The sequence below is a fragment of the Salvelinus namaycush genome, chromosome 37 (genome assembly GCF_016432855.1).
Source record: "Salvelinus namaycush isolate Seneca chromosome 37, SaNama_1.0, whole genome shotgun sequence".
In the NCBI taxonomy this organism is placed as follows: domain Eukaryota; kingdom Metazoa; phylum Chordata; class Actinopteri; order Salmoniformes; family Salmonidae; genus Salvelinus; species Salvelinus namaycush.
In genome coordinates, this window is record NC_052343.1 from 12,143,125 (window position 1) to 12,167,833 (window position 24,709).

A 24,709-nucleotide genomic window follows, 5' to 3' on the forward strand; every position below is an offset into this window, starting at 1 on the left:
GGAGTACTTTGAGACCGCATCAAATCATACAGTACAGAGCAAAACAAGTAATAAAACATGGAAACTGAGAGTCATCATGGAGCATTGTGGGATTGGCTATGGTTTTGGGGAATGTGGTCAATAAGAAGATCTTGAGTTGAAGCAAAATCACATGAGTGTTTGTTCTCTAATTATTTTTGAAAAGGTTGCAGTAATAACACCAAGGCTGTTTTCTGTTCCCCCCCGCAGGAGAGGATGCTGAGTCACAGTGGTGTCAACGCACGGGGGAGAGATATGTTTGGACTGCGCTGCTTACCAGGTAAGACCCAGACTGCAGAGCGCTAATGAATATGATGCTATTTCCATGTCAGAAATACAGTAGCTATACGCATATCATAACATGTGGGTCTGAAAACACAGTGTCAGCCACATCTCTTTAGGCAAGTCCATCTTCTGAAACTGCACCCATCTGCATCTCTGTTTTCTTACTAAATCCTAGTGCTAAGCTACTGTAATGTAGCCTCTGTGAGAACAGTGTGTCTGTGTGCTGTGGAGAGCAGTGCTGTAGGCCTCTGCCCCTGGTCATAATCTCAGTTTCAGCAGCACGCCGCGCGGCATGAGCTTTCCAACAGGAATGTTGGCAGGCCAGGGCCCCTCCAGAGCCACGCTAATCTCTACCGTTTCATATCAGCAGTTATTCACAGCACCTCTGTGGGAGCAGTGTGTGTGTTTCCTTGTCCCTTTCACTTTCAGCTCTCACTTCCACCTTGTACCGCTGACCTAGACACAGCCCTCCCCGTCCCTCCTCCCTCACTTCCCACTTCATTCACTTTTTCTGTCTGGTTCAGAAACAGTTTTTATCTCATTCTTTCCAGACTCTCCCAGTCTGTCTGAGGGTCACTGTGTTCCCATTCTGAGTTTTTGTTTTTGTTATGGCGTGACTGTGACATGCTGTCCGTCTGTCTTTCTTTCTTTCTCTCCGGCTTTCACATCCCTCTTCTTCCCTTTCTCTGACAAATGTTCTATGTCATGGAAGATTTGAAACACAGCTGGTCATGGAAACCTGCCTCACATTAAGGCAGAAAGGATTCATCCAAATGGGAAACACTGTCATAGTTTCTGCGAAGGAGTTCTCTCATGTTGGAAACTGACTTTCGGCTCTGAAAAATGTGCTACACACACTTTCACAGAGGCACCGCGCAAGGGAATGGGGATTCTGTGGAAGCAAACTGGGTGAAAGGGTTCATGTTGCAGGATCCCAAAGACACACAGACAGTCGGAACAGTCCCAGGCCTCAGTGTACTGTATACTATATAACCCTGCGTGCCATTCATCACATTCTCAGATAACACTCAGACACAGGACAGGGGAAACCAGAACGGGCTCCAGGGGGTGAATGGGTCAGGGCAGCGCAAACAGCTATGGGTGGATAGATAGATAGTGTACCTTTTGAATGTGAGGGGCCTACTATAGATCCACAGACAAAGCCAAGAGGACAGGACCCTCCTCAGAGCATAACCACAATCCCCTGATCCATGCGCTTATGTTACACTGGATTTGGGTTGGTGTCAAGCATTGGACTGTCACTGCTGGCCTTGCTGAGTGACAAGAGAAGAGCAGGTCAATATCTCTGAAGAATATACAATTGTATGCTTTATGAGCTCAATTTGGATAGCACACTAACTACCTAAAGAAGTAGCGAAGAGCTCTGTGCATTCTGTGTGTGTATGCATGTGTATACATGTTTTCCTACATTATCACGACCACAATGTCACCAGAACGTCCTGACAAGGTAGGAAAACAAGAAACATTTAGAAAAGTCAGGACTTTTTTCGTCCTGAATTTTGTTAAAATGCTATTTTAGGCTTAAGTGTTAGGTTTGGGGTTGAAGTTAGGGTTATATTTAGGTTAGGGAAAATAGGATTTTGAATGGGAATACATTTCTATTCCCCAAAACGTCCTGTAAATTCAGGAAAACAAAGCTGTGTGTTGTTTCATCAGACGTCTCATGACACTGCTCCGGTACAACCGTTTGTCTTATTCTCTCCCATCGGTTAGCAGAGGGCCAGAAACGTCTCCCCTGCACACACACAGGAACAAAATGGAGAACAAATGTGGTTGGACACAAATGAAATTGAAAATGGAGCATTTGGTTCATATCACATTCAGCTGTGTTCTCTCTGGCCCGATTTCTCAGGTTGTTCAATCCACTGGCAGAACACCAATGGACAAAGAGAAAGATAGCCACAGTGGGGATTTTCAGGTGTTTATGTGTGTTTGCATGTAAGTGTCTGTGCATGTGTTTGTCTGAGTGCATATGTGAGTCTGTGTGTACATGTGTTTTTGTGTGCGAGAGAGGGTTAGAAAGAGAGAGAGACAAAGGCACTTGAGCGTTGTGTGTGTGGTGGGGATGGGGCCTGCACGCTGTAGGACGAAAGTAAAACTGTTTAAACTGTTAAATTACCAGTGTCGTCTCATAAACAGCTTCACTGTATACAGAGTATTGAGTGACTCAATCCTCAACTTCCCATGATGTGGGAATGTAAACTACCTGCAGACTCTCCAGTCCAGAACTCAAACCAGAAACAGACACTTCCTGTCCCCTCTCTCACATCTGTGAGCCACAATGCCTGAGAAGTGTCTTCAGCACTGTTGCACCCGGGGAGCCATTAAAAGGAGCACGCAAATGCCACTGAGCCTGATTGGCCACAGAGTAACATGCAATCCTAGAAACAAGGGCCCATTTGTGTTTAAAACCTAAATTGTCCATAGGGCGCCTGGTTCAAGAGTTTAATTCGTAGCTATATGTCCGGGACTTTAGAAAGGGAATACTTGTGTTGAGGGTTTGTGACTTTGATCCGGCATCGTGAGACCGAAGTCGGCGTAAACATAGCCTAATCACAGTGCCTTGCTTGATTCCAGTCCTCAGCTCACACACCCCACCTCTTGTGGCTTCGCTGAGGGACCCTTTGAAGATTTCTTTGTAGCTTTTGCCAGGCTTTGGTGTTAATCTTGCGCAATGGGCGAAGTATTGGAGTGTTAGCTGTGATGACCGTGATTACAACCACACTTCCCTTTCTTATAGGATAATCAAGCATTTGATGTGTTAAATTAAGATTTCTTGTTATTCTCTTTTTATGCAATTCGGTATCCCTGAAAATCTTCTCTTAACCGAAGTTGAGGTCTAATCTGAGGAGGTTGAGCTGTACCAAAAATGGCATGTTTTGTGCAGTTATGTTTTTGACTTATTGCTTTTTTGTTTTCCTTAAACGTTATTTTGAAGGAATTCAGTTGTTCCTTAAAATTAGTTTTGAAGGAATTCAGCCCTGTTAACAACCCACCAAATCCTTTTTATTGTTCTTGAAAACAATTAAAACATTCTCTCCACCATGATGGTGTCTGGCCCAACACTTCCCTTGCAAGAGACAAAAAGGCAATTTTCCCCCTCTACTCTCTCCTGGACTCTGTTGCCATGGAAACCCAAGTCTAGCTGGCAAAGGCTTTGTTTTGCTGAGAGGGAGCATTACAAATGTGCTGTCTCACTGCTGTGTGAAAGAAGGTGTGTCTGTGTGCTCAGTGTGTTTAGATGTGAGAGAGCTGTATGGCTGAATGGGCTTGTTTTTGGAAGCTTTGTTCTAGAGTTCTGGAATCACATTTTTATTTTCAAGCATGAACTAAATATTACAAACAGATTTCAAAATATGTTGCATAAATTCATCATTCCCAACAAAGCATTTAAACACATTTATGGCGTAATAACATGGTAATAGACTAATATTGATAGCTGTAGAGCCCAAGCTGTATCAATCTGGAAAATATATTGGCCCTGTATCCCATGGTACTAGACAAGAGCAGGTTAAGTTGCAAGTTTTATTGACATTAAAAAAAGTCTCTGTAAATATGCACCAATGCATCCCTGCCCAGAAGGGAAGTCATGCATTTGGATTGGAAAATGCATCTGAAGTGGAATGAGGATACATAAGTACAGTATATTAATGAGATAAAGTTGGAGACTGAGATGGAATAGTATATGACTGGCGTTGATACAAGCAGCTTCATTTTGAGGCCAAAACACCACAGTGAGAAAAGGCAGGGGTCTGTTCATTAATCTAAATAGGAAAATAAGTTCATTGACACAGACATGCCTCTGTTATCATGCTGCTTTTTGTATTTGCGACAATGTTTGCACTGATATCAACAATTGCGATGACGGAATGATTCCTCACTTGCTTTAAATATGTTTGTGTAGCACTAGCATTTGGACAGCTTTCACTGCCATGGTATTATCTCCACCCCTCCCTTCTAGTAGCTCTTCAACTTTGTCTTGAGTTCAGTGACTGATTTCCTCACCGCCCCAAAATCACAGCAAATCTTCAGAGACAGGGTTACAATGTTCCTTGTACATCTGAAGGAAATAGATTTGATATTTTGTGAGAGCTGTTCCAGCTCAGCTTCTCACATCCAGAGCTTACCCACCTCCTGCTCCAGTCGCTTCAGGAGCAGTTCAACCCGACTCACTTCAGCCTTCTCCTGGGCTCTGATCGACTCCTTCACCTCAGAGCACCTTCTCTCAATGGAGTGGATCGGCTCAGTAAACATCCTCTCACTGTCCTCCGCTGCTGCCTGTGCAGAGCTCTCGAGTGACGCCATGGCTTCTCTGAGCTGTTCTATCTCCCATGTCTTCTCTTTTCTCTTCAGTTGGAATGTTTCCACCGTATTTTCACCGGAATCTCTTTCACACTCCTTTCTGCTTCAGCTGAGACTGTATCGTGGCCTTTATGTTCATCTACGCAGATAACAGAAACATTGCTGTTCTTCACAGTACTCGTCCAGCAGTTTGTTATGACGAGAGCAAACCTTCTCCTGCAGTTTTCTCAAGGCTTTGACTAGCGTGTACATCTTAGATGCAGAATATTCATCGTGATGCTGGAGGGCAGTCCTACAGTAGCTGGCCGTACACACCAGACAGGAAATATCCGCTTTGCGGTTTCTTCCCGAGCAGACGTCACACTGCATATCTCCGGGTCTAGCATAAAAGGAAACACTTTGGAATTCTCTGTTCAGTTTCTCCACCATATCAGCCAGGATGGTATTTCTGTTTAGAAAATGCCTTGGGATAAAGGTCAGTCTGCACTGGGGGCTGCTGTAGACCACCTTCTCATCATCCTGATCCCAGTAGCTCTCAATACAGTCCTTAAAGTAGCTGTGTCCCCAGGCAGTTGTCACTGGATCTTTCAGTAGATCCAGACCTGATCGGACAGGAGAATTGGTCCTTCTCTACTGAGACATTAGCAGCTGCCATTTTGATACAGACTGATAGATACGTAGACAGCCTGAGCTAAAATATTTGTATGAAGGTAAAGAAATAGATACTAATTCAGAGAGTTGAATGTTGAGTGCCGTTTTAGAGAGAAAATGAGTGTCTGGGTACCTTTTTCTGAAACCCTCTTTCAGTGATTTTGAGTTTATCCCAAGCTGATGAATTGTGATTGCGGATCAAAGTACATGAGAGAGGTCTTATATGTAAGGGCTGTTATTTACAACATAGCTAAATGTTATGTACAGTAGAACTGTCATCACATTCGTTGCACACACCGTATTTTATTATGTTTATGTGAAATGTCAATGTGATCGGAAATATGAGGCGAATGCCAAGCTGGACCCGGATGCCAGACAACTACATCTGTTTGACTCAATTGTTCAGTGGCTGACATAGCTGAGAAAATAGCACCTCCCAGACCCTTGATAAACTCCATGCTGAAGTTTACTTTCATTCACATTTATGTTATACATAACACTCAACGTTACCATCTCCCTTCCCTCAAACACACAATCATTCTGGTATTTTGCACAATTTATCACTTTACCTTGGAATGCTCAGTCTTGACGATGAAACTCTCATGATGTTCTAAAATTGTCAACTTTTTTAAATTTATTTTTTATATATCAAGCATATTTAAAACACTCTGTGGACAAAGTTGTTGTATTCTATTCAGTAAGCTCCAGCCTAAACCCCCTATCTGTGTTCCCCAGGAGAGTGTGTGCTCCAGCCTAAACCCCCTATCTGTGTTCCCCAGGAGAGTGTGTGCTCCAGCCTAAACCCCCTATCTGTGTTCCCCAGGAGAGTGTGTGCTCCAGCCTAAACCCCCTATCTGTGTTCCCCAGGAGAGTGTGTGCTCCAGCCTAAACCCCCTATCTGTGTTCCCCAGGAGAGTGTGTGCTGCAGAGGGCTGTGTTGGTGAGGAAGAAGCTAACTGCCAAGGAGGGGGGTGGATGGCTGTCTGGCACTCTCTTCTGTACCCACTTCAGAGTGGCCTTTGTGCCTCAGGACAGCCCCAAACCTGACGTGAGTACTGGACTAGCTCTGAGTATGGACTGTTGAAGGACAGCTCACCTGGTATCGTAGTAGGAAAGTAGTAATGATGCCCTATTATTGCTAGAAGAAGGCTTGTGGGCATACTCATCATCATCACAATCAACAACATCATATAGAATGTTTTCAGACCATCCATTCATTGGTGTAAAAAAATCCTGATCAGACAAACTGACCTATATTTGAACCATCCCTCTAACCCTCCGTATGTAGGACAACGCAGACCCTGTGCTCCTGGGGGATCATGATGTGGCCCTGGCCTCCATTGAGAAGGTTGTAGCAGGTAAGGCTTCTTCTACAACTCTACCAGGCTGTAGTGGTCCCAAAGTCCTTTGTGCTATGAGAGCCACCAGATATACTTGTAAAAAAATATGATGAAATAATAAACAATCGTAATATCCTAAACCCAATTCAAGTCTGGGCTTGACACAGGAAGCTGTAGCTATGAACCATCAGTGGTGTACTGTGTTCTGTGTACGTGGGTTTTGACTGTAAGATGGTTGTGTAACCTCTGTGCTGCAGTGGGCCCATCCCGGACCAAGCTGGTGACGGCTAGCTCCTCTCTGAAGTTCACTCCTGAGGAGCTGGTGTTGTACTGCCGGGACCTGCGTGTTCTCTGCTTCCTCTTCGACCGCCTCACCCCCGACACACAGGCTGTGGAGGTAGTGCGTGTGTCTGCGTGTGTCTGCGTGTGCTTGTGTGTGTGTGCATGCGTGTGTGTGCATGCGTGTGTGAGTGCTGGCGTGTATACAGTGCATTCAGAAAGTATTCAGACCCCTTGACTTTTTCTACATTTTGTTACGTTACAGCCTTATTCTAAAACTCCTCATCAATCTACACACAATACACCTAATTGACGAAGCAAAACCAGGTTTTTAAAATGGAAATATCACATTTACATAAGTATTCAGACCCTTTACTCAGTACTTTGTTGAAGCACCTTTGGCAGCAATTACAGACTCGGGTCTTCTTGGGTATGACGCTACAAGCTTGGCACCTGTATTTGAGGAGTTTCTCCCATTCTTCTCTGCAGATCCTCTCAAGCTCTGTCAGGTTGGATGGGGAGCATCGCTGCACAGCTATTTTCAGGTCTCTCAAGAGATGTTTGATCGGGTTCAAGTCCGGGCTCTGGCTGGGCCACTCAAGGACATTCAGAGACTGTCCCGAAGCTATTCATGTGTTGTCTTGGCTGTGTGCTTAGGGTCGTTGTCCTGTTGGAAGGTGAACCTTCACCCCAGTCTGAAGTCCTGAGCGCTCTGCAGTAGGGCTGTGGAAGTCACGAAATTTAGTCATCCGGTGATTGGCAAGCAAATAACTGCCGGTTTTATGGTAATTTAATGTTAATTAACATAAACACATTAAGCAACTCCTGGCTTCCACACATAGCCTACAAGCCACTGATACAGACTTTTGGAACATCTACATTTTATAAAGTCTAATAAATCCATGTAATATAGCCTACACCTTCACAATAAATCCATGTATGTCCTTATGTTAGGTTCTGAAATGGCTATGCCATATGGCTGTGGGCTACGCTAGTTCATTTAGCAGACAAGATTTGCTTAGAATTCCGTGCCATTATTTTATATTCATTTATAGTATGAAGAATACAATTGAACAAAGCTGGAAAAAATAGAAAGGATATTTTCTCCAAACAATTTGAGGGAGTGTGCACATGCGGCTATTCTGTGTTGAGCGGTTAACAAAGAAATTGGTACTCCTATATGCCTAATTTAGAGTTATTCATTTAACTTCAGTTGTTCTACAAATGTTGGGCTATATATTTAGAATTTTCTATTGTAAGGCTACCTGACTCAACTCTAATGATGATTTGAAAAAAGTTGCTTGAAAGACATGAGCACTGCTTGTTTTTTGCTCAGGCTGTACACACTTCATCAGTCTCTCATTCAATTTGACAAGCACTTGATAATGCCTAGAATTTCCCAGCGGCATCCCCTTTGTGTGGCCATAATGCCCTCTAAAGAAATCCATGCCTTTTGCAGCCAGTGGCCGTTGTGCTCTTGGGCTAAATATAATAATTCGAATCCCATTCTCCCTCGGTGCTGCGAGCTCCGTAGCACCTCTCACTCATATTTCTCTCATCACATGATCGGATCTTCCTCACAGGCTACAAGTGAAGACAGACACATCGGGGACGCAACTGCGGGCGTCTTTATCCAATTCCGAGTTCCATATTGAAGATATTGGAAGAACTGTCCACATTTGCGTTTCGTCAGCCAACAAGATGAGTATGCCTAACGAACAGCAAAAGCATTAACCTATGTCAATCTACTATCCCCCATAGTACAAAGGTTGACCTATTCTGTGAGAGAAATAAATATTCCAAACATAGTCTTGGACAGTTGTGGGATGCGATAGATCCCAAATTAATACAACCACTTGTCACGGCCGTCAAAGGGAGGAGACCAAGGCGCAGCATGGGATGCGTACATTCTTCTTCATTTCAAAGAACGAACACTAAACAAACTAACAAAATAACAAACGAACCGTGAAGCTATACAAAAATGAGTGCTGACAGGCAACTACACATTAGACAACTACCCACAAATACAGGTGGGAAAAGGCAACCTAAGTATGGTTCTCAATCAGAGACAACGATAGACAGCTGCCTCTGATTGAGAACCACACCCGGCCAAACACACAGAAATACAAATCATAGAAAAAGGAACATAGAATGCCCACCCAAATCACACCCTGACCAAACCAAAATAGAGACATAAAAAGCTCTCTACGGTCAGGGCGTGACACCACTAGCATCAAAAAAAGCTTTTTTATGCAATGAGGCTGATGCAACAGATCAGAACGTTTAGCTTAAAATGTTGATAAACTATTATTTATAAGCGCAGAAATGTGAACATGGCAGTAGGCTATAAGCACAAATGTTCCATTAGTGGGAAAACACCATTATCAAAAGAGACCACAAATGTGATTATGCATGTAATGATTTTATTATAAATGTGCATTTTTATGGTGAAAATGATCTTCCCCAAACTTGAAACTCACGCGCTGCTTATGTATGCCAGTTAGGCTCTACACCCTTTGTAAAGAGGATTAATGTGCTTAATTTTAAGATGATATTTGGCACAAACCTTTTCAAAACATATAGGCCTATGGGCTAAGCTACATGAGGTGTGTGACTATGATTTGAAAAAGTTGGGAAAAAAGGCTTTGTTTCTTGCTGTCACCTGCTCCCTCTCCGGCCTCTAGGTCACCAGGCTGCTCATTATGGCGCACACCTGTCACCATCATTACGTGCACCTGTGTGTCATCAGACTCACATGAACTCAGGCTCCCCTGCTTCCACCGGCTCGTCAGGCTCTCATGCCTCAGCCGGATCACCAGTCTGTCAGGTTCCCGTGTCCCAGCCGGCGACAAGTTCCCGCGCATCAGCAGGGGTGACCGGTCCGCTCCTGATCCCCGGGATCGTCCCTTTGGTTGGCATCCTGCGGCTGGAGCCGAACGCGCCGGGGAGGTGTACCGTCACGTATGCTCTCTCTCCGGCGCTCTAGGTCGCCATGCTCTCGCGTCTCAGCCAGACTGACAGGTTTCCCGCACCTCAGCAGAGGTGACTGGTCCGCTCCTGATCCCCGGGATCATCATTTAGGTCAGCGTCCTGCGGCTGGAGCCGCGCGTTAGGGAGGGGGTACCGTCATGTGCTCCCTCTCCGGCCTCTAGGTCATTAGGCTGCTCATTGTGGCGCACAGCTGCGTGTCGTCAGACTCACCTTGACTCCATCACTTTCCTGATTACCTTCCCTTTGGTTCCTTCCCCAGGCGTCTTTGTTTCTGTTTCAGTTTCATGTCTGTGCATTGTTCGTGTTTTGGAGTATGTTATGTTTATTTATTAAAACACTCATTCCCTGAACTTGCTTCCCGACTCTCAGTGCACACGTTACACTTGCCTTAAGCTGGGCATCATTCACAAGTGATAATATATAATTCACAAGTGATATTATTGGCTAATATTGTCACCCATCAGACTATTCTTGATTTTAATCTTGTCTTTACATATATGTGTGAAATTTGTTTTGATTTAGAATGGACCATTATCCGGCACCTGTCTCAAAACAGTGTCAGGGGAAAAAATAAATGTAATCTATGCATTTAAATAGCGAAGGGAGCAGCTTTTCCCACAGTTAATTTTCATGCCAGTTAGGTAGGCTATACTCCTGTTGTAAAGAGAAGCAATGTGCTTCATATTAGGAAAGTTGAGAAATAAATATAGTAGGCCTAGCCTATAGAAAGCTGATGGGATCCTCCTCTTTTTAATAGAGGCCATCACCCTGTTTTCTCATGCAATTGCATAAACATAAGCTCATGGGCGCTCATGAAGTGTTTGATTAGATTTTCGATTACATTTACATTGATGTCAAAGTAATTAGAGGGACAATCGAGTGCTGAGTACCAGGCAGTTAGCAAGTTTGGGAGCATCAGAGCTTGGAGAAACCCAATTCCCGTGACTAAACGGTCACGTGGAATTTGACTGCCTTCATAACTCGTGACCGCTGGTGTGGCAGTAATATGGTCACCTTAACACCCCAATCTGGAGCAGGTTTTCATCAAGGATCTCTCTCTATACTTTGCTCCATTCACCTTTCCCAGTCCCTGCCGCTGAAAAACATCTCCACAGCATGATGCTGCCACCACCATGCTTCACCGTAGGGATGGTGCCAGGTTTCATCCAGATGTGACGCTTGGCATTTAGACCAAAGAGTTTTATCTTAGTTTAATCAGAACAGAGAATCTTCTGTCTTATGGTCTGAGAGTCTTTAGGTGCCTTTTGGCAAACTCCAAGGGGCTGTCATGTGCCTTTTACTGAGGAGTGGCTTCCGTCTGGCCACTCTACCATAAAGGCCTGATTGGTTGAGTGCTGCAGAGATGGTTTTCCTTCTGGAAGGTTCTCTCATCTCCACAGAGGAACTCTGGAGCTCTGTCAGAGTGATCATCAGCTTCTTGGTCACATCCCTCACCAAGGCCCTTCTCTCCCGATTGCTCAGTTTGGCCGGGCGGCCAGCTCTATGAAGAGTCTTGGTGGTTCCAAACTTTTTCCATTTAAGAATGATGGAGGCCACTGTGTTCTTGGGGACCTTCAATGCTGCAGAAATATTTTGGTACCCTTCCCCAGATCTGTGCCTCGACACAATCCTGTCTCGGAGCTCCTCGGGCAACTCCTTCGACCTCATGGCTTGGTTTTTGCTCTGACATGCACTGTCAACTGTGGGACCTTATATAGACAGGTGTATGCCTTTCCAAATCATGTCCAATCAATTGAATTTACCACAGGTGGATTCCAATGAAGTGGTAGAAACATCTGAAGAATGATCAATGGAAACAGGATGCACCTGAGCTCAACTTCGAGTCTCATAGCAAAGGGTCTGAATACTTATGTAAATACATTTTTATTTTGTTGTTTATATATACATTTGCCTTTTATTATGGGGTAGTGTGTGTAGATTGATGAGGAAAACATTTAATTTAATCAATTTTAGAATAAACCTGTAACGTAAAAAAATGTGGAAAAGTCAAGGGGTCTGAATACTTTCCAAATTCACTGTATTCTGTCAGCAAGTGTGTGTATATTTTAGTATACTGAGTCCTTGTGATTAATTACAAAATTACATTCAAAGCATATTTAGCACCTATATAATAATTACCATATAGCATGACCAGCGTCTCCTTATTCGAAGGTTGACTTCAGACGGTTGTGATTTGAGTTTCAAATGGCTATTATGCAGCATGTACCCTGTGAGTAGAGAAACGGATGTGTCTTGTAGGTCATTGTGATCATGCATACAGGGTCTCCCTCCATGTTCAAAGCTGATGCACTTTGTCATGCTGATCAGCAGACTGAGTCTTGTTCCTCCTCCTCAGATAACGTACACCATTGCCAAGACCTACCAGCCTCTGAAGCCAGGGACTGTCCTCTCCTTCCAGAATGCAGCTCTGGGGAGTGTTGGTGAGTCACACGCACGCTGGAATACTTTATTAAAAAAGTCACATTGACGAGAGTACATTCTGTGTACAAAGAAGTAAAGTATTTTAAAGGTCATACGGATACTTGGAATCGTTTCATTATGAGTCATTCATACATCCACACACAAACAAATACACACACACACACATCTGTTTTTGTCTTAAGGGTTATGAGGCTGGAAATCATTGCTATTGCATGCAGGCCCTTGATAAGATCTCAAGCTTACAGGTATTCTCTCTGGCTCTCAAAGACCCCCCCCCCAAAAAAAAAATAAAGAACATACTGTTTTTAATACAGTGCACTGAAGCTCTACACATATTGAAAGCATTAGAGGGGTTTGTTAGACAGACAAGTTAGAAACTGTATTACTGTATTTTTCTGGTATTAAATGGTATAAAGGTTGGACCTTTATGTCATAAAATATATATATTTTTAAATATATATATATACACTACCGTTCAAAAGTTTGGGGTCACTTAGAAATGTCCTTGTTTTTGAAAGAAAAGCAAATTTTTTGTCCATTTAAAATAACATCAAATTGATCAGAAATACAGTGTAGACATTGTTCATGTTGTAAATGACTATGGTACCTGGAAACGGCAGATTTTTTAATGGAATATCTACCATAGATGTACAGAGGCCCATTATCAGCAACCATCACTCCTGTGTTCCAATGGCACGTTATGTTAGCTAATCCAAGTTCATCACTTTAAAAGGCTAATTGATCATTAGAAAACCCTTTTGCAATTATGTTAGCACAGCTGAAAACTATTAAAGAAGCAATAAAACTGGCCTTCTTTAGACTAGTTGAGTATCTGGAGTATCAGCATTTGTGGGTTCGATTACAGGCTCAAAATGGCCAGAAACAAAGAACTTTCTTCTGAAACTCGTCAGTCTATTCTTGTTCTGAGAAATGAAGGCTATTCCATGCGAGAAATTGCCAAGAAACTGAAGATCTCGTACAACGCTGTGTACTACTCCCTTCACAGAACAGCGCAAACTGGCTCTAACCATAATAGAAAGAGGAGTGGGAGACCCCGGTGCACAAGTGAGAAAGAGGACAAGTACATTAGAGTGTCTAGTTTGAGAAACAGACGCCTCACAAGTCCTCAACTGGCAGCTCCATTAAATAGTACCCGCAGGTCACCAGTCTCAACGTCAACAGTGAAGAGGAGACTCCGGGATGCTGGCCTTCTAGGGCCGAGTTGCAAAGAAAAAGCCATATCTCAGACTAGCCAATAAAAAGAAAAGATTAAGATGAACAAAAGAACACAGACACTGGACAGAGGAACTCTGCCTAGAAGGCAAGCATCCCTGAGTCGCCTCTTCACCGTTAACGTTGAGACTGGTGTTTTGCGGGTAGTATTTAATGAAGCTGCCAGTACTGACAAAACAAGCAAGTATAGTGTAGAAAATATTGTACCATGTAAACCGCTGTGAAATATATTTTCCATAAGCAAAAATATAGTATTTTCAGCTGTTTGAAGCTGGTGTACAAAACCGAAAGTAAAAGACACAAAAACTAAACTTAAGATCGGACACCATAGAAATAGCATACATAAAACAGATATACCGTTTGTTAGACTTGCTTTTAATGAGAATGACAGATCTATAACACACATTTCCATGTGAATTAGGTCAGGTTGCCTAAAAAGTTACATAATGCAGCTTTAAGTGTGATATCATTTTTTAAATTAATGGTGATACACATCAAATCAGCATAACCAATGTTTCAGTGTGGCTTTCCTCAAGGAAAGCTAAATCTCTCCACCACCCCCTCTCTCTTCCCCCTAGAGATGAAGCAGTTCTTGAGCAACCGTAGGCGTGACTCCCACATGAACTGGTTTGATAGTTCTTCGGACTGGGAGCAGGAGCTGGAGAGGACCGGGGCCTGTGGCTGGAGGGTCAGCTCTGTCAATGACCGCTTTGAGATGTCCACCAGGTAGCCTATACACACACCATCTGAAACTTTCCTGGTGGTTAACCTGTTTGGAACTTTATTAGTGGAAAATATAAAATATATTATATAGTTGCCCACTCTGGTCCTGTTAGTGTTGGGTTGGAACAGAAGCCTGTGCACACTGTGCACCTGGTGTAAAGTCAGTGTCCTAACCCAAATGCCCATTAAACTTGCAATGGTTAATGTAATTTTATCCTATTTCATGTCAGTCTGCCCAAGTTCAACGTGGTCCCTCAGAAAGTTCTAGACACTGAGCTGAAGAAGACCTTTGCCCACTTCAACGAGGGACGCATTCCTGTAAGTAGAACTTTACCACTCACCAATATCAGTCATTCCTGTAAGTAGAACTTTACCACTCACCAATATCAGTCATTCCTGTAAGTAGAACTTTACCACTCACCAATATCAGTCATTCCTCTAAGTAGAACTTTACCACTCACCAATATCAGTCATTCCTGTAAGTAGAACTTTACCACTCACCAATATCAGTCATTCCTGTAAGTAGAACTTTACCACTCACCAATATCAGTCATTCCTGTAAGTAGAACTTTACCACTCACCAATATCAGTCATTCCTGTAAGTAGAACTTTACCACTCACCAATATCAGTCATTCCTGTAAGTAGAACTTTACCACTCACCAATATCAGTCATTCCTGTAAGTAGAACTTTACCACTCATCAATATCAGTCATTCCTGTAAGTAGAACTCTACCACTCACCAATATCAGTCATTCCTGTAAGTAGAACTTTACCACTCACCAATATCAGTCATTCCTGTAAGTAGAACTTTACCACTCATCAATATCAGTCATTCCTGTAAGTAGAACTCTACCACTCACCAATATCAGTCATTCCTGTAAGTAGAACTTTACCACTCACCAATATCAGTCATTCCTGTAAGTAGAACTTTACCATTCATCATATGACCCCTCAATATCAGTCAGGTCAGAAAACTCAGTTAAAATCTCATGCCCTGGTCACTAAGAACTCATCCAGGGATTTCAGAACATATCCAAAAACCATTACTATTGAGACCACGTTGTGTCTAAATCTGTGTGACTGTTGTCGTCCAGCGCTGGTGTTGGCGACATCCTCGGGGCAGTGACCTGCTACGGATGGCCAGCTTCCAGAACAACATCTACCATGAGAAGGATGACATCAGGTGTGTGTACGTGTTTGTGTGTGTGTGTGTGTGAGAGAGAGACAGAGGAAGATAGAGAGAGATAAACATAGTCATACTGTTGTTGATTGCTTTTATTGCTTCACAGCAGAATGTTTAAGTCAAAACTAACCTGTAATCATGTACATGTTACCCGGCCATTCTTGAGATGGGACAGGTTAGCAGGCTTTTGTGAAATGCTATTACTTGTGCATGTCTGAGACAGCGCTTAGCCTGGGGCAAAGACCGTTTACTAGCCCTGGGCTATGGTTACAAAGTAATGGAATGTGACATGTCTAATCACAGAGAATAATGCTAAGGGCTCCCTGTCTGTCTGTCCTGTGGGGTGTTACTGTAGGAACCTGGAGTTGATCCTGTTTGGGGGCCAGTCTCTATGTGTGGTGGTGGAGCTGGGAGACGAGATGCCTTCACCTACAGACATACAGCTGGCACACACCCGCCTACGGGCTCTGTGTCTGGGAGGTCAGTACAAACCTTCTGCACCTTTTGGAAAGTCAAGTGTATTAGTCCGTGTTTTAATGTATCTGACAAAGACCCACATTGGATAAGATGTTGGTCAAAATGTTGCTACAGTGCATTTAAACATAGGAGTATATTCTGTTTCCTGTAGCCTGTAACCAGTGACATTTGAGTGGGGTTGCCAGTTTCATTGGCAAGCCCTCCCCTTGCCTCTCCCGTGCCGTCTTTTTTATTTGTTGACAAATTCATTCGCTTTAGCACAGATTTTACGCTGCATCTATGGAGGAGCACTCGCCCTGAGGGACAGTGGGCATGCAGATTTTATAGAGGACATAAAGTGGTGTTAATCTATTTCCATGTGCTTCCCATTACAATGCTACTGAGACAGAGATGGTAGGCTAGTAGAGATCACATCCAGATGACAAGACCCCAGACACCAATTTACCTCCTGAAATTACGGATTTGGATTCAAGACAAAATCCCCAATAAATCAATGTATAAGTGTACACCAGTGGTGTAAAGTACTTAAGTAAAAATACTTTAAAGGACTACTTAAGTAGTTACTATTTATATTTTTGACAACTTTTACTTTTATTCCACTACATTCCTAAATAAAATAATGTACTTTTTACTCCTTACATTTTCCCTGACACCCAAAAGTACTCATTACATTTTGAATGCTTAAGAGGACAGGAAAATTGTCTAATTCTCGCACTTATCAAGAGAACATCCCTGGTCATCTCTACTGCCTCTGATCTGGCAGACTCACTAAACGCAAATCCCTAGCTATCCGTAAATAAAAAATTTAATTATGTTGTCTGGTTTGCTTAATATAAGAAATGTTTAATGTATAATGTATAATTTTACCTTTGATACCTTAAGTACATTTCAAACCAAATGCTTTTAGACTTTTACTCAAGTAGTATTTTACTGGGGGACTTTCACTTTTACTGGAGCCATTTTCTTTGAAGGTATCTTTACTTTACAAGTATGAAAATTGGGTACTTTTTCCATCCCTGGCGTACACTACTCATATTTTACGATATGTGAGCACCATGTGATGGTGGCGTGTTCTTCCTGACGCTTCTTCCTCTAATGCTGTGAGATGTCAAAAAAGCTATGAGAGACTGTTTATGTAGACTAGGAGACAACTAGTTTCCTAGACAACACCCTCTCTGTTGTGCTGATGTGGAGTTCACAGGGACAGGGCAGGGCACACCACAGGTCACTGACTCCCATGGCTCACACATTGCCAACACAATGCTCACATTGTTTGGTTTATTGTGTGATACCTCTACACAAGGCCGAGGGATTTGGATCGACAACAACCACACAAATCTATGGGCCTCACTCATCATGTCATACTTCAACTACCTTAACAATTGTGAAATCTTTTTTTAAGGCTAAAACAATATGTTTTCAGAAGATATTTATTTACAACCAAACTCATTTGATATGTAGAGCTATGGATCTTATTTAAAGATTTCAGGTGCAATAGTATATCTTAAAACTTGTCAAATCCCCACTCTAATTTATGTACAATAAGGCTCCTTCGACAAAAACATGAACAAGGTTTCTTTGTCTTCTGTGTTGGTCCACAGACATTTCCACATCTGTGTCTGTGCCAGATGACAAATGGCTGTCTACGCTGGAGAGCACCCATTGGCTGGACTACACCAGGTGAGAGGTCCTGATTGGCTTCCCATCAAAGCAATAAATCATCTGTAATAAATGTGCTGGGCCTACATTGATTTGGTCGATTTGTTTATGTCTACCTAGCAATGATAGTGAATAGCCTGTAGCGCAATGTTGATGTAGTATGAATGTACCAGTATAGCACATTAGCCTATCCCTGGCTGAATATGTGGCTTTACTGTGTTACATTAGATGTAAGCAGATTTGGAATGCTCTAACATACTGTTACAGAACATACCTTTAGCATGAGGCTATAATAGGCCTACACACATGGATGTTGAATGTAGCTCTCATATATTCAACACGTGTGTGAGCCTGCTATTCCTACACAGTAGACCAAGACCTAGTGCATAGCATTTTTACAGGCTTACACACATGGATGTTGAAGCGTCTATGTGCTGAAACGAGCTAGAACTGTGATAGTAGCATAGCATTAGCCTGATTAGCATGCTGCTCTGCTCCCTCCCCAGGTGCTATCTGAGGAAAGCTGCTGAGGTGGCCTGCCTGCTCCGCGGAGGTCACCTGACCGTGGTGCTGCAAGGTGAGTCACATGACGAGGGCCAAGCAGCACCGAATATTCAATCCGTTCATTTATTATTCACGCTGCGTCCCTCATTAAAGCGGCGTTAGGGCTTACCCTGAAGGAGACTCCTATTGTAGAAGCACTACTCTACTTGGACACCAATACACAGTGGTGGAAAAAGTACCCAATTTTCCAACTTGAGTAAAAGTAAAGACACCTTAAAAGGAAATGACTCAAGTAGAAGTAAAAGTCACCCAGTAAAATACTACTTGAGTAAAAGTTGAAAAGTATTTGGTTTTAAATGTACCCCCAAAAACTACTTAAGTAGTACTTAAAATTATTTTTACTTAAGTACTTTACACCACAGCTAATACAGCAGGTGGTAGTTTATTGTGTCTGATGAGATTGTGTTATGATAGTGTACTATATTGTCATGATGACTGGCTCACTTAGTTGTGGAAGTTTACTGTAGTGTGTTGGAAGTTCAAAATGGGTGCCAGTCTGTCTGTTTCTGTTTTAGCCAGCTTGTGGTTGTCTTGCCACACAAGGCAAGGGTGTAGCGAACTAGCGATGTTGAACATAAATAGTCTGGCACCCAGGCTGGAGACCACGGCCTTGGAGAGATAAGTGTAATATTACGGTCTATTATGGGGAGAACAGTCTTATGGCAAAGCTACAGACGTTCTTGACTAAATACAACTATGTTCATACATTATTATTACATGACTCCATGTACTGACACATATAATTGGTCTGTGAGAGTCAGTCCTAGTCTGTTGATGCCTAAGGTAGCTACCACAGACTGAAATGTCAACAGAAATCTGTGTCAGATGAACAATGGCTGCTACTGCTCTGTGATTTTCCCTTCCCCCGTATGATTTGTGTTGCCTGGCCAGTTTCAAGTGGGCTTTTTGGAGAAGAGGGTTGTATATCACCCCCCTAAAACCACAGAGCTGACTGTGTCCTAAACACAAGTAAATGACTGGAGAAATGACCCAATGGCATTTTCAGACAGGCCCAGCCAACACTCCCTACAGCCTGTGGTTAGAAAAAACCTGCCAACCAGATGTGGGGATTCAGGAGAAGTTCTATTCAAGTCCACAGAGGGGGGCACTTTTTGTCAGAATGAAAGGGCTGATGTGAGACTGTGGCATTTGGATTGTCATGTTGTGTTGTTCTTTTAATACAAGGCATTACCCTTCTCAAATCTTTTATTTTGTGTGTGTTTGGGGTAGATGATAAACTCAAGGACACGTCTCTTATCCTCTGAGCCTTGAATATGCATACTGTTACTGTATTCAATTACAATTGATTATTGATGGTCTATTTCCTCCTGTTGTGTGCAGAGGCGGAGGACCGGGACATGACCTGTGTGGTGTCCAGTCTAGTCCAGGTGATGTGTGACCCCCACTGCAGGACCAGGGTGGGCTTCCAGGGTCTGGTGCAGAAGGAGTGGGTGATGGCTGGACACCGCTTCCTCAGCCGCATCAACTACCACAGGGACAGCGATAAGGAAGAGGTGAGAGGATAAGCTGCCACCTATCAGTAAACTCACCTGTCAGTGGTCATGGGGGGAAAAGGCAAGGAAAGGAAACTATTTGCATTAGGACACAGTGTTTAATGCCAGTCATATGTCTTTGGGGATCTTTCTCCCATCTTTCTTAATAACCCTGTGTTTTTCTCCCCACTAGGCGCCAGTGTTCCTGCTCTTCCTGGACTGTGTGTGGCAGCTGTGGGTCCAGTACCCGTGCCGCTTCCAGCTGACAGCGGACTTCCTGCTGGCCCTCCATGACAGCTTCCACCTGCCCCTCTTCAGCAGCTTCCTGGCCAACTGCCACAGGGAGAGGTGCAAACGTTCACAGGTAGGCCAATGTTCAGCAACACCACTGCTAATGCTGAAGCTGTAGTACTAGATAAGATGCACTGTAGGTATGCTACTGTAGGCTAACATGGAAAATGTTGGAAATACCTGTATCAAAGTTTGACAGTCGTAAATTCTGTAAACCATCTTAGATTAAAGCGGTTGATTTGCGAGGCGAGTCCACGTCATTTTTAATCCCACACATGCATCAGCTCATATTGTCTTCAACGATAACTTTTGAATGAGCTCAGATTGAATCAGACGAATCACTGTTCTCTCACCTCTTCTTCCTCCATCCCTTCCTCTCTCTCCCAGAACCTATCCCAGAGTTACACTCCAGTGAACGGCTGGAGAGACCTGGTACCCAGGGGCTCCTTCCCGGACCCCTCAGACCCCCCTCTGCCCCCTGTGTGGGACTGGGCTCTGCAGTACAGCAGCCAGAGACGGGAACATTTCACCCAGCCAGTGCCGCCGCTCACCCTGCCACAGCCCCTACTCAATGGCAACCTCAACACCAACCCCGAGGCACACAGGGTAGGAGTGAGAGGATGATATTATGGGGGATACAGTCAGGCGCAAGGAGTGTGAAAAGCACTATATAAATGCAAATCGTGCATTTGATCATTCATGTTAGGGTACTTAGTTATTCAAATGCTATTTCAATGAGCTCCTGTCTTACAAAAGCCACCCCGCTCACACACACATAAATACACTTACTAAATATTAACGACCATGATGAGGGATGAACACAGGCCCACTGCACCTCCGTGTGGTAGGTCTCAGTATTGCAATATGCTTGAGGCACAAAAGGGATATTCAAACATATTAATCTCTCTTCTCTCCATCCCTCTCTCAGCTGAGTGACAGCGCACCAGGCTCGGTGTTCCTGCTCTCCAGGGGCTCCTTCTCCTGCTCTGCTAACCTCCTGCCCTGGCGCAGCGGAGGGGGCTCAGGCGTCTACCGGAAGAGCCACCGGAGAGGGGGGTCCTCCTCAGAGAACCTGCCGGGCCTGGAGAGGCTTCTGAAGGCCTGGGCCCTCACAGAGCTCCCTCAGGGCCACACCACCACCACATCCGGTCTCCAGGGGCCCCTGGACTCATACGAGCCTCTGCTGCCCCTGCTCCTGGGGCCCTGCGTAGGTGTGTGGAGGGACTGCTACCTCCGCGGGGCTCTTCATGCTCAGGTATATAGGGAAGGATTATCATTCTCACTACTATACAGAGCCTAAAACACTGTTGCCATGGGGATGTTTATAATAGCCTACTCTACTGGTATGTGGGTGGGTGATCAAAATGAACTTTGAACTCGGTAACTGAAAAAGGATTTCAACTAGAGGTATTGCATAAAAAATGTAGTAAGAAGTTGAAATTCATATTTTTATTAAACTGAATAGTGCAACGTTGTACTGGACAAGCTTCTAATTTTTTCTGGTCACATCAGAAACTACAATTAGTTGCTCATGGATGGCTGTAGTCATGATGGTGTTATAAACTAACAGAAACCCTGGCCATGTTGTGTCCTCAGGCTTTCTCCCACCCCATCTCCCTGTCCACCCAGCACCCAGTGGAACAGCTAGCCTGGGAGGTCCAGCAGCTCAGAGACAAGCTGACGCTGGCCTCCAGCCCCACGAACACAGTCCCAGCAAAGACACAGGAGACCCGTCGGACAGACTCCAACCTCAACCAGAACACCAACAATAGCACCTTCCTCTTCCCAGCCTCCAGACCCCCTGGGCCGGTTGCCTCCAGAACCATGCCCCCTATCTCGAACCTCCAATCCAGGGTTCCTCCAGCTCGTTCTAGACCTGGCCACAGAGACAGCAGCAAGCACACATTCCTATTTGGCCACCCATCCTCTTCAGAATCCCGTCCAGACCAGCGTTACTTACCCGCGCCCAATAATAATGCCAAGCTGCCCAAGAGCAACGGTCCTTCACTGGGTTCCTGAGCTCTGGGTGTCCCCTGTCAGTTAGCACAAATGGTACAAACTGTTCCCCCTGGCTCTGAACTCTAGAATGAGATCACCTATACACACCCTCCAAGACTCTATTTCCTTCCCTGACACCTGATCTCTGGGTGGAACCAGATGTGATTTTCCTGTCAAGGCCTGTTTGAGTGGCTTTGAGGCAATAAAAAGACGAGGAGAGTCATGTACTGAGCAGGGATGAGAGTCTAAACTGCAGTAATAATGCATTGAGCAGTGCAAAGCACAAATAGTATTTGAAATGTTTCTGAAAGATTGTTTAACTTGTCTGTTTTACTGAATATGACACCCAAACTGAAGGTTCTGGTCTGCATTCCCTGAGAACGTATTGGTGTTTCTAAAAGCAGCAAGCTAATACCCAAAATGAATAAGGGCTGATGATGATTGATAAGCTAATGACATAAGGGCACAAATAATGAGCTGTTGGCTGAAATATGGAATCAAATACTTCTATTGATAAGACATCAGCTGTCTTTAGAATCATGTGACAACCTTCATTCTTGACCAGACGGCTATAATAGGACTGTTGTCCTGACTCGGTCTCTTAGTCCTTTTGAGTGACTATAACCTTCAATTCCAAAACCAACTCAGCCTTGAGAGGAAAAATACATAGAGCTGTTCACCAAGTAAACACTAGGGAGAGACATTGGCGTCACAAAAAAACATGCAGTTTTAACTCCAGGCATTTTGTCCAGCAAATTTGACCTGGAATTTAGGGCACTGGAGCTATTTTGGTGCTGTACCCATATCTTTATACATGCATGCATGCTAGTAGTGAACAATGAGAGGCATAAGCTGAGTTGTATGACTCTGTATCATAAACCTGTTGTTCAGAATATGGCCATGGTCAGTTAATATTGCTGTAAGTGTGCATGATTGAGGTAAAAGTGCTATTATTCTTATGGTCTGTGCATCTCTATTGAGAGTTCTAAGTATTATTGACCAACTTTGGTTGCGTATGAATTTCAGAAATTGTAACGATACATTTTTAAGTGATCGTGACCAAGATGAGTTTTTCCCCCTTATGTTGTCATTGTGCAAACTATACGTTCTGATGGTTCATATTTATAATTTACTTTTATTTGGTACTTCTAGATGTAGCTTTAAGGTAAGGAACTTTTTTTTTTAATAGTGTATTTCTTCATTACTTGTCCTGACTGCTAGTTTCGTATTCAGCTAGCATTCAGGTCAAGGACTTCTAAATGCGTCATTTCATTCAAAGCCCAGTGAGGTATTGGGACTGGGCCACTCAGTCCAGCCAGATCGTTGTTGTTTGCATGATGTGGATATTAAGCAGCAAATACATTGGCATGATTTCCATATACTGTATGTTTATACAAAACTAGCATTTCCATGCAGAGAAGTACTTGTATTGTGTAACATAGGATGAAAAGGTTTCTGGCTGGCATACAATGTATTTCTCACTGAAATGTCTCATTATGTTTATGAAATATAAAGGCTGAAGGTGGTAATGTATGTGACTTACATTGGTCTGTATTACCTACAGTCATTCCTGTGCCTCAGTACGAGAGCATTTTGAATTATTCAATGGCTGTAAATATTCATTGTTGAATATCACAGCACACTGATATCAGTTACTGAATATCAGGTTGTTTGAGTTTTTGGATTTGATGCCAGTACTTTTGCTCTCGTCTTCCATGGAAAAAACAAGGTCATGGCATTGACTATACAAAGAGAAAATGAAAAGTCCCTTTCAGCATGCAACCCCACTTCCTATGTCTATACACCATTATATATTTAAATGTTTTGGTACGAATGACACAATGATTTGCCAGATGTACATATTTTTTGTATCAGCATGTTAGGATCCTGATTAATAAACTATTATAAGTTCATAAAATCGTTGCTTTCAAGTTTCAAAGTTTATTCGCCACGTGCACAGGATACAACAGGTGTAAAACAGTACAGTTAAATTTTTACCTTGAGAGCTCTTTCCAACAATGCAATGAAAGTAATATAGAGTAGATAATGGAATAAAAAAATACAAGTAAGAAGAAAAACCTCTAACTATGACGAGAGCTGAAAAACACGAGAATGCAAGTATTTACCTTATTCAATGTGCAGGGGTACTGGAGTGGTTGAGGTGGGTTTAAACATGAAAAGTGACTGGTAGTAGGATATACATGTAAACAGGAGTAATAGTGACCAGTAGCAGGATAAATAGATAAATACTAATGGTAATAGCAATCAATAGTCAATGGACAGCAGCGGAATGGAGTAATAAATCAAATCAATACTCATTTTAGCATAGGTTGTGTCAGTGGGTAGAGTAGAGACCTGTGAATGGGCATAGAGTCAGTGTGGATAGTCTGTGGGAGAGGGAGAGCAGTTAGTTAGCCATTAAGCCTTATGGCCAGGGGATAGAAGCTGTCTGAGCCTTGATGCACCTGTACCGTCTGTCAGACGGGAGCATGGAGAACAGTCCGTGTCTTGGGTGGCTGGAGACTTTGGCAATTTTTCGGGCCTTTCTCAGATTCAGCCTGGCATGTGTGTCCTGGATGGATGGGAGCTCGCCCCCAGTGATGCGCTGGGCTGTCCGCACCACCCTCTGTAGGGCCTTCCGGTCGCGGGCAGTGCAATTGCCATACCAGACGGTGATACAGTCAGGATGCTCTCAAATGGTGCAGCTGTAAAAGTTTGAGGGGCCGTGCCAAATCATTTCAGCCTCCTGAGGGAGAAA

General features: G+C 43.5%; 1 protein-coding gene across 1 annotated transcript in view; it reads left to right on the plus strand.

Annotated features, from left to right (window-relative positions):
• LOC120031551 (myotubularin-related protein 11-like) overlaps window positions 1-23,869 on the plus strand; it is a 31,673-nt gene extending 7,804 nt beyond the window's left edge. Inside the window, exons 2-17 of the mRNA XM_038977355.1 lie at window positions 229-298; window positions 6,189-6,325; window positions 6,566-6,635; window positions 6,875-7,014; window positions 12,244-12,328; window positions 14,141-14,288; window positions 14,516-14,603; window positions 15,381-15,469; window positions 15,825-15,949; window positions 17,548-17,626; window positions 18,112-18,182; window positions 19,511-19,683; window positions 19,856-20,026; window positions 20,341-20,559; window positions 20,882-21,208; window positions 21,550-23,869. Of these exons, the coding sequence (XP_038833283.1) occupies window positions 229-298; window positions 6,189-6,325; window positions 6,566-6,635; window positions 6,875-7,014; window positions 12,244-12,328; window positions 14,141-14,288; window positions 14,516-14,603; window positions 15,381-15,469; window positions 15,825-15,949; window positions 17,548-17,626; window positions 18,112-18,182; window positions 19,511-19,683; window positions 19,856-20,026; window positions 20,341-20,559; window positions 20,882-21,208; window positions 21,550-21,972 (2,415 nt within the window). The 3' untranslated portion in view covers window positions 21,973-23,869. The remainder of the gene's footprint in view (window positions 1-228; window positions 299-6,188; window positions 6,326-6,565; window positions 6,636-6,874; window positions 7,015-12,243; window positions 12,329-14,140; window positions 14,289-14,515; window positions 14,604-15,380; window positions 15,470-15,824; window positions 15,950-17,547; window positions 17,627-18,111; window positions 18,183-19,510; window positions 19,684-19,855; window positions 20,027-20,340; window positions 20,560-20,881; window positions 21,209-21,549) is intronic.
• Window positions 23,870-24,709: the final 840 nt, after the last annotated feature.